Source organism: Hydractinia symbiolongicarpus, chromosome 8 (genome assembly GCF_029227915.1).
Source record: "Hydractinia symbiolongicarpus strain clone_291-10 chromosome 8, HSymV2.1, whole genome shotgun sequence".
Taxonomy (NCBI): Eukaryota; Metazoa; Cnidaria; class Hydrozoa; order Anthoathecata; family Hydractiniidae; genus Hydractinia; species Hydractinia symbiolongicarpus.
Genome location: NC_079882.1, coordinates 20,305,938 through 20,315,209, shown reverse-complemented (window position 1 = coordinate 20,315,209; position 9,272 = coordinate 20,305,938). Strand labels below are relative to the sequence as shown.

General features: G+C 35.5%; 1 protein-coding gene across 1 annotated transcript; it reads left to right on the top strand.

Annotated features, from left to right (window-relative positions):
• Nucleotides 1-2,798: 2,798 nt before the first annotated feature.
• Nucleotides 2,799-8,302, top strand: LOC130655100 (uncharacterized). The gene is made up of 2 exons (XM_057457800.1): nt 2,799-3,163; nt 6,606-8,302. Exons 1-2 carry the CDS (start codon nt 2,910-2,912, stop codon nt 8,161-8,163), a joined length of 1,812 nt encoding a protein of 603 aa, XP_057313783.1. The 5' UTR covers nt 2,799-2,909; the 3' UTR covers nt 8,164-8,302.
• The last annotated feature ends 970 nt before the right edge of the window (nt 8,303-9,272 follow it).

The following is a 9,272-nucleotide window of genomic DNA, read 5'->3' as shown; positions in this document are numbered from 1 at the left end:
CATCATGTTCAGCATACTTTTTTTATTAACCGTGCCAATTTTTGTCGAAAATAAAGTAGTTTTAATTCTTGGACCAATTTTGGCCTAAAATGACATTTAAGGTGGCAAAAACCAAAATTTTCATGTCACCATCATGTTCAGCATACTTTTTTTTTTAACTGTGCCAAATTTTGTCGAAAAAAAATACCAATTTTGGCCTGAAACGTCATTTAGATGACTTCCAAGTACTTAGGGAGTTTGAGTACGAAGTTTAAATCTGCGACGTTGCAATTGACCATTTGAGACAGGGTTAGTTAGTTAGTCAGTTATACCTACACACGTGAAATCCCAGGGTCGATTTTTTCTCAAAAAATGCTCCGAAAAAAAAACGACGGTTTTAAAGAATTTCCTACGCCTTCGGGTACGGAAATTCAACTAAACTTCTCGTCCCCAACCCAGGGGTTCTTGCATTTGAAGCTTACATTTTATAATAATAGTTATATATTTTTGTAATAGACTGTACACTGAAAGATAACAACTGAAGCAAAATAAGCTGACATTACAAACCATAACGAACTTTGACATCAGACAACAAACCCTGGGTTGGGGGGACTGGGATTGGGTTGTAAATTGACAGGGCAGGCAAGTAGAAGGTGTCAAGCATTGCAATCTAGTTGTTGAGTTTTTAGGATAATAATTGCCATCATCATTACCTAGTTTTGTACTAAAAATATTTTGACATTACAAATTTCTTAGAATCATATTTAAAATGTAATCTCGTCCCAAGGACTATTTGCAAATAGTAATATAATTTGCTTCTCAACGGCGCTGCGCTTTCTGACGCCACGGTAAAAGGTGCTGGGGTCGAGCTTGGTATTAAATAATGACAACAATTTCGTATCCTTGGTCAACATTAATTCCATAGCTGGAATCCTCTATGGTGGCAAAATGAAAAAGTATGCCTGCACCAAAAATTATTTTACATGCATGTTTTTGCTTCATTCTATTAGTACTGGCCCAAACCTCGAGTATCCGTACACATTTCATCATCATGTCAAAAAACGCTGGTGGTCCTGGGATCGAGGTTGGTACTTGCGATGTTACAATACGATTAATAATTATGGAATGACTGAATGGAGAAAGGAGAAATATAAAATATCTACACAATGAAGGGTTAGATATGGTCTTTGTCCACAGAAGAGCATTGACTAGAAACGAAAAGAAAAAAGAATATTTTAGAAAAAACTAAGCTTTAGTAGAAAAATGTCAACTGATGCGCGTTTTAGTTTTAGTCAAAACTATGAGTCGGGCAAGCACGAAACAAGGCAAGAATCTTTAAGGGCAAAGTTGTTTAATGGTTTAGCTACTATATTTAGAAAATATTGCACTGGGAATAAGGTTGATTATGTATATATACCTAGTGTTTTTGTTTGTTTCGAGTTAGTTAGCACAAAAAAATTAACTCCCACCCACATCTCTTTTAGAAATGAGTTTTTAACAACAAATAATGTAAAGAGCATAAAGCCTAGAAACCAAAGTGCTTTGGAACGAGAACGTGTACCCCAACCTCGTCCCCAGGACTATTTGCTTCTCATCGGCGCTGCGCTTTCTGATAAGGTGCTGGGTTCGAGCTTGCGTGTACCCTGCAAATGCAGATGAAATTTTGTCAACCCCGCTAACAGGGCAATTTACCGTTCATTATTTGCATTTCATTGTTTTATTATTAGCCACTCCGTTATGACGGCTCAGGGTTCAACAGACCCTTTGGACGAGAGTGAAGGTTTGTGTGATACATCACGGGCTCTCCAAAGAACATTTTGTTAATTCATTCGTCATTTAATGTACCTATAATAAAACTAGCCACAATATTCAGGCAACTCTCCAATTAACGGACACACCAACCTCGTTCCCAGGGGTTTTTGCCTCTCGTTGGCGCTGCGCTTATTGATAGGTCGGACGAAAAAAGTTCGTCTCGCCGTGTCCGATATTCGAAAAGAGACAACTTGTCCTGGGATCGAGGTTGCGGACACTTCAATTATTAGCGGACACCTTCAATTAACAGACAAATTTATTGCAACGGCAAAACCACAGTCAAACCTCACAAAAAACTTTCTAAATAACGGACAGCCAAGTAGCGGACACTCTAATTAGCGGACAATTTTATTTTCATGAAATGAAATTTCCCCCTAAAATTCATTTCTAATTAGCGGACAGGGTAAAAACAAACGAACTTAAAAAACAAAAAATAACAAAGAGAGAGTTAATTCATTTAAAACACTTCTTTTCACATCATCGTTTAATTTGAGTTCTCGCCCACTCAGTTGCTTTCTGTGGTTCTCAGAGTGTGTATCTAATAGGAATTTCCAGTCATTACCCTGCCTCTCTGTTTATACGTTTGCCAGTGACGATGTAGCGTATTGTGACATTTGGAAGCAAGAACTTAGAGCTTACAATCTGATTTGGAGAAAGTTAACTGACAATGTCTAATCCAACTTCTTTTTTATTCACAAGATAAACTACTACTGCTACTATGTGTAATTCGTTCGTTTGTAAACTACCAAGCTAGTGCCTCGAACTCTTTTTAAAAGGTTAAAGTACCGAGGGATCAGTTTTTGACCAAAAATAGGCAAAAATTCGTGTTTCTAAATAGCAGACACTTCTAAATAGCAGACACTTCTTTTATGATTGTTAGTTTTTTTCTGGAGTTTTAATCAGTTAGTTGGCACCTCGTCCCCCCTTCCCCCACTTGAGCTGTTATTATGCAAGTCAGACTCTGTACGTCACACCACAGTGAATGATATAGGGAAGGCTTGTTTGCACCGAGGTCATACGCACCATAAATAATTTTGCTGTTTATTTGTTTACTACAAGGACAGAACAAGCGTCCAGCAAAAATTAAAAATGGCGAGAAAGAAGCGACGTGACTAAAAATGTGGAAGAAGAACGCCAAAGAATTTCTAAAAAAACGTTTGATAGAAGGAGATCATTGGAGATATTTGCACCACTGCAAACGACAGCGTAAAGTATTATATTCCGACTCGAGACGCACACCAATGTCTATTTCTCCAATGTGTAGTTGTCAGCAGAGAAATGCTTGGCCATCGCTTGTTTTGCTTACAAAATCAGACGAAGTGGTTCTCAACGGAAGAAATAGAAAAAGATTTCCAGATCCAGTTCGTGACAGGTATTGCGAAAAAGTGTTGTTGTAAAGTGTTGTTTGTGTTATGTGATTTTTATTTTATATGGTTAGATAGCTAGCTAAGTAGTTAATCCTTGCTTATTTCAATCAATGGTCAGGGTTTTTTATACCCATTTAAGGGTAGTAGCCTGAGTAGGCAATTCCCCTAGTTAGGCAACAGGGGGCCTAACTAGGCGATTAAGAACTTCAGCTGAAATCATTGTAAATTGCAGAACAGCTTTTTTAAACCTTTTTTCTACCTATTGTAAAGAACACATTCTATGAGGGTGCCGATAAGCCGCATACGCCGTAAAAAGTGCAGACGTTTTCGGGCGAGTTCGGCGTTTTGAAAAAAATATTCAATAAATAAGGATTCACCCGGAAAAAAACCCGCATAGGCCCGAACAATGCCCGAAAAAGAAAAAAAAACAGACACTAATGTGATTCAAAAAAACTATAAAAATTAAAATAAACTTACTATGTGGTAGTGAAGTTCTTAAAAGAACTGTTTTTGATGGTTTTTGATAAAGTTTACTTTATAAATAACTTATAGATGATAGCACCATAGTATTAATTCCAATGACAAAAATGAAAATCCATAAAACTTTATAAATAACTATATTAACTCCTTTCTCTTCAAGTGCCTTCTTCCCAAAATATCGTCCACATGGTTTGTTACAAGGAATTGCATTTCGGGAATGTTCTGGGCAATTTCTGGAAAGTGCGCCCGCACTTTCCAGAAATCGCCCAGATTTCGGTGGGCAAACGCCAATTTTATTCTAAAAGTCGCCTGAACTCGCCCATATATACGGGCGTTTGCGGCTTATCGGCACCCTCTTCACATTCTCTCAAAAATATGTTTGGTTAGGCCACCCTCAAAAATATAATTGGTTAGCGTCACCCGACCGACTCACTTTGAAAGGCGAAAGTCAAGCCGGGGAGTCGGTAAATTTGTAAAAAATAAACCAAACAATCCACGAACAATCTTCGACATGCAACAAAATCCACCTTTTACCTTTTCAGTGGTCCTCCAAATTACGGTTGTTATGTCCGAATGTTATTTCGATAGGGGACTGCACTACGCGCTACTCAGTGCTATATTTTTCTGCTTTGCATTTATATGATAATACAAGCGAAAAGCATGGGAACAACATTGACTGACAAAAATCGAACTTGAAACGGAGGCTAAAAATAACAGCTGGCGTACATTTAAAACGAATAACAAAATATGGCTGCGAAATTAGTATTTTTGTAATTTTTTGGAAAAATTTTTTATCCAACCAACCGATCACTTTTGTAATTAGAAATGACCTTAACCAAACATATTTTCGACGGTGGCCTTAGCATAATTTCTAATTCGCCGATTCGGTTCAGCTTTGTTGCCGTAGTGATGATTGACATTTTGCTTAATTAACAAATCACATTTGTGCTACATCCGCCATTTTTAAAATTTTGAAGGATGAAAACAAACCTAGTTCGTAGGGGGAAGAATAAACAAAAATGTGGAAATGGAAGAATAATATGATGCTTAGCTATCTAGATTTTGCTCTAAAAAATTACCTTTGCTCAAACTTCCTAACATTGTTCTTAAAACTCCAAAATGTGTCTAGCTCTGCACTCTCTTCACCTAAAGTGCGGAAACTTTTCACCTCCAAAAAAATTGTTATGACGTCAAACCGAATCCCCAAATTACAAAGCAAGTCGGTCAATCAGGTAAAGCCATATTTTATCCTTTGTTTTGAATGTAAGCCAGCTGTACTTTTGGCCTTCATTTCAAGTTACGCTTTTGTCAATCAATGTCGTTCCCATGGTTTTTGCGTGTCTCAACGGATGGGATTACTTGAAACGCTGCCATTTTGAGTTTGTAGTTGCATTTCTGTTTTCAGTGGGCATTGCTCGGAAATACAACCACACAGGGCTAAGTATATCATGCTTTGCGATAGAAGTCTAAAGTGTGAATTTCCTTAAGTGTGAAACACTTTTAGCAATCAATGCACTACATTCTATAATATGTGAAGTTGGTTAGGCATAATCAGAAGATATGGGCACAAAATTTTGACCATTTTTTTTGTTGAAAATTTACCGACTTTGCAACTGGAATTTTGCATTTCGGGTGATGCTACCAATCATATATTTGAGGGTTGCCTTAACAAAAGCCACCCTTCGTGGTGCGCATTTCTAGTTGATATATAAAGAAATGTTGAAATAATTTCTGTATTGGTGATATAAGCACATTTTTAAGAACGCTGAAGTTACTTAAAAACGACTGCATTTTTTATGGTAGTTGTGGCTATAAATCCACAATCACAGGTTACAAGTGCTTTTGTCTTAAGCAACGAATTTATGCATTTTATATAAATATGTGCTATTTTCACAAGATAAAGAAACTCTAACTTATGGAGATGATAGCACCATAGTATTAATTCCAATGACAAAAATGAAAATCCATAATTTAAACAGAGCTGTGTACCTTCATTAACTATGTTTATCCAACATTTTTTTTTTAATTTAAAGCCTCCTTGAAAGCCATACACAAACAAATTGTCAACAATGTAACTTGCGGGATACAAAAAATGATCTAGTATCATGAGTAAAAACTCCTGCTGCTAGGTGAGGCATATCTAGTCTAACATAGGTGCTATGCTACAACCAAAAAGTACCTTTTGCCCATGGAGATAACTCCTCATATATACTCTGGATAACTTGAATAATGTTTAAATCATTTTTTTTTTTAACTTGAACCATATTTTGTATCTTTAACAGATACAACATATGGTTATCATACCTACATTAAACTGAAACTCTACAAATAATAAGACAAAAAAAAATAACAAAATCCAAAATTTATTGCTTGTAAAACAACTATGTGATAATGATGAAATAATTTTTAATTTACGCTGTAAAAAAATAATGCCAAGATGGATCTGTACGTCGGTTTGTAATCGGATTATGTGAGTAAATATAAAGAGCCCAATAAAAAGGTGTGAAAAAAATTAAAATTGCAAAAAATACTAAATTTGTAAAAATTATTCAACTTAAGGTAATTTAAACCTCTCTGAACAACTTTTCGGCGATGTACCTATTTCTTCACTGTTTTAAACATAGCGAATGTGATCTTTGAAATCCTCACCTGAAATTTGATAAAGGCAAACAAACTTAATTTTGTGCTAATTGACCTCTGCTTGAAACCAAGGGTTATTAGTACAAGTCGAAAATTAAGAAGACTTTGACCGTAACATTAATACATCAAAAACAGCATTTTAACATGTCAGATTAAAAGTTTATACACACCAATTTAATGGCTGAATATAAAAGCCAAAACATGAAAATTATTATAAAAAATAAATTGTAAAAAACATGTAATTCGGAAAACGTGTACCGCTTCCTTAAACGATTAAATAGTACTAAAGTGTTCAGAAATATATTACAGTAAACATTGTTTTTTTAGATCTGTTTTGTTAGCTTGCTTTGATGCTGACAAGAAAATGTTAAAGTTGCGACATTGTTCTAAAGTGGATACCGTCAACACAAATTCTTTAGTTTACAAGAAGCGAAATGACAGTGCACTAACCGACTTCGATTTACAAAACGAAGAAGAATGCATGTATTTTATAACTCTCGACAGCATTGATGTACATAATAGCGAAGGTATCCTACAAAGCATAAATGGTTCATGCAGCGATAGAAAAATAATGCTAACAGATGTTCGCGAGCATACTGTAGCAGAACAATGCTTGCCTGAGGGTGTGTCTGGCTATTGGGTTAGAATATTAGGAGAAAAAGTAAAATACACGTTAAACATTTCTTTATGGCAAAGTTTATCTGAATGTAATAGCAAACAATTCTTGTGCAAATCACGAAAGCGCAAACATTTTGATGATGAGGATATGATGAAGATCGGTGAGTTGGCTGTTGATTTACTAAATACTGGAAGCGAAAAAAAAATAAAGCGGAGAAAACAGAAAAAGAGACCGAGTTTCCTACAAAATAAACTCATTGGAAAGGATTTTAATGGTGTAGATCACACACCAACATTTTGTAGCAAGGAACGGTACTTGCAAGTATCTACCTGTTTAAGAGAGTGTGTCGAGAATGGAAATTTTGAGCTCTTTGAGGAAATGTTTTCTAAATTTGCAGATGGACTCAGCAACGATGAACGAAATGATATTGAGCTGAAACAGTTCTTAAATTGTGAACGCAGTCAGTTAAACGCTGTAAAAGGTGATTTCAGGGAAGCAAAGAAATTGTTACAGGAAGTAGTCGATAACGTCATTTCTAAAAGTCCAAATAAAGTGTTTATTTTAAACAGAGCGTACTTGTTGCTAGCTAACACGCATTTAATTGAAGGTAATTATGGCACTGCGGAGGAGTGTTTAAATGTGTTGCAAAGGGATAAGAAAAATGGCATCCCTTATGAAGATGTTGGTTATTTTTATCTAATCTATGGAATTGTTGGAATGAATTTTGGCAAAAAGTTACCACGAATGTCAAAATCTCTGTTGAAAGAAAGTGAAGAGTTACTGAAATTGGCTTTAAATAATTTGGAGAAGCACCCATCTGTGTTTAACTTATTGTGTAAAGCGCATCTAAACATGGCGCAGCTGCAAATATCCAAGTTCAAAGTAGGATTAACAGAAGACTTGAAAGAAGCTGAAAGTAGTATAAAGGCAGTTGAAAATTTCGGTATCCACAAATTATCTAAACACGTTCAATGTTTGCTCGCAGTTGTTAAAGCCGAGTTATTTTTTGCTGAGATGAAGCACCAAGATGGAGATCTGTTTTTACAACAAGCGAAAGATCAAGCAACCGCTTCGAATTTTTACGAAGAAAAATCTATGTGTGAATGCCTTCAAGAAGTTCGAAACGGTAACGCTCGTAACGAATGTCGAAACTGTAACGTGCGTAACGAATGTCTCGCGTGTTTTACAAATCAGAATTGTTCAGAACAAAATAACAATGAAACTTTCAGTTCAGTGGAATATTTTGCAGACCAAAGCTTTAGTTAATATCTGTTTTAAAGATTTTTATCTTCGATACGTGAAGTATTATATATATATTTCTTCTATCTTTTGTTTTTTTTACCATTTTTTATAAATTTTTGTTTTGTTTTGTAAAAAATCTTTAAATAAATTTTTTGTTTCATAACTGCGTCGTATAAAATTGTGTAAAATAGACGGTCCTGTCTACTCATGATAATCGTGACAAAGAAAGCTGGTACATCGGCAGCCGGTTTTTACGCTAAGAGAATAGAAATGCAAGAATAATGTAATGGCCAGCTTTTGCAGACACCTTGACCCTATTTGGTTAGGGGGAACAAAGGTTACAATAGCTGATGACGTTACACAAGAAATGCTGATGTCAACAAGAAAATATGCTGATATTGATCCGCCACGTCTTAAAATTGTGCTAACCTTATGTCATAAGTGCAACATATGGACAGCAGGCACTATATGGTTGCCTACTCCCTCGTACTTTTATTTGGCGAGAATTAATGTTCACAAACTTGTGAATAAAAAAGCCATAGTTTACTCTGTGTAAAAATTACATTTCGCGAAAGGAATGTCGCGGAATAACCAATACACCTACTCGAATTTTTTAGGCCATGGCTAGATTTTTCACTACAGGATTAACTTAAATTCTTACAACCCTATAAAGTTTAAATATTACGTGAAAATATAAACCAAAACTTCTTCTTTTGATTATCACAATGGAAGTGTCTCGAACGCGGTTTGTCATATTAAAAATATGAAAAGCAACTTGCGTTCGGATGTTCCAATCAGTAAAAACGTACTCAGCTTGCAACAGGACTTCTTTTCCACAAAATAGTTGCACATTGCTATATATTTGTTGCGTTGGACTTTGGCCTATAGATGACTTTGTGCTAAGGATGCACGAATTAGCGATGCAGAAAACATTTCTGATGCGAGATAGAAAACACAAAACTGCGTCTTTCCTTCTTTCTGGTTACGAACTGGAATTTTTTTTTGCAACGATTAAAATTCTTATAATAATTATTTCAAATCATGCTGAATCTTTGGAATTCAATACTTAAATTAGCCGTATTGGAAATGGGCAAAAAATGCGATGCTCATAAAAAATGAAAATTTTTAAAAGT

Excerpts from the sequence above, each read along its gene's own strand:
- LOC130655100 (XM_057457800.1), top strand. The coding sequence starts at position 2,910 with ATGTGGAAGAAGAACGCCAAAGAATTTCTAAAAAAACGTTTGATAGAA. Across the intron at positions 3,164-6,605 it reads CCAGATCCAGTTCGTGACAG|ATCTGTTTTGTTAGCTTGCT; the intron begins GTATTGCGAAAA and ends TTGTTTTTTTAG.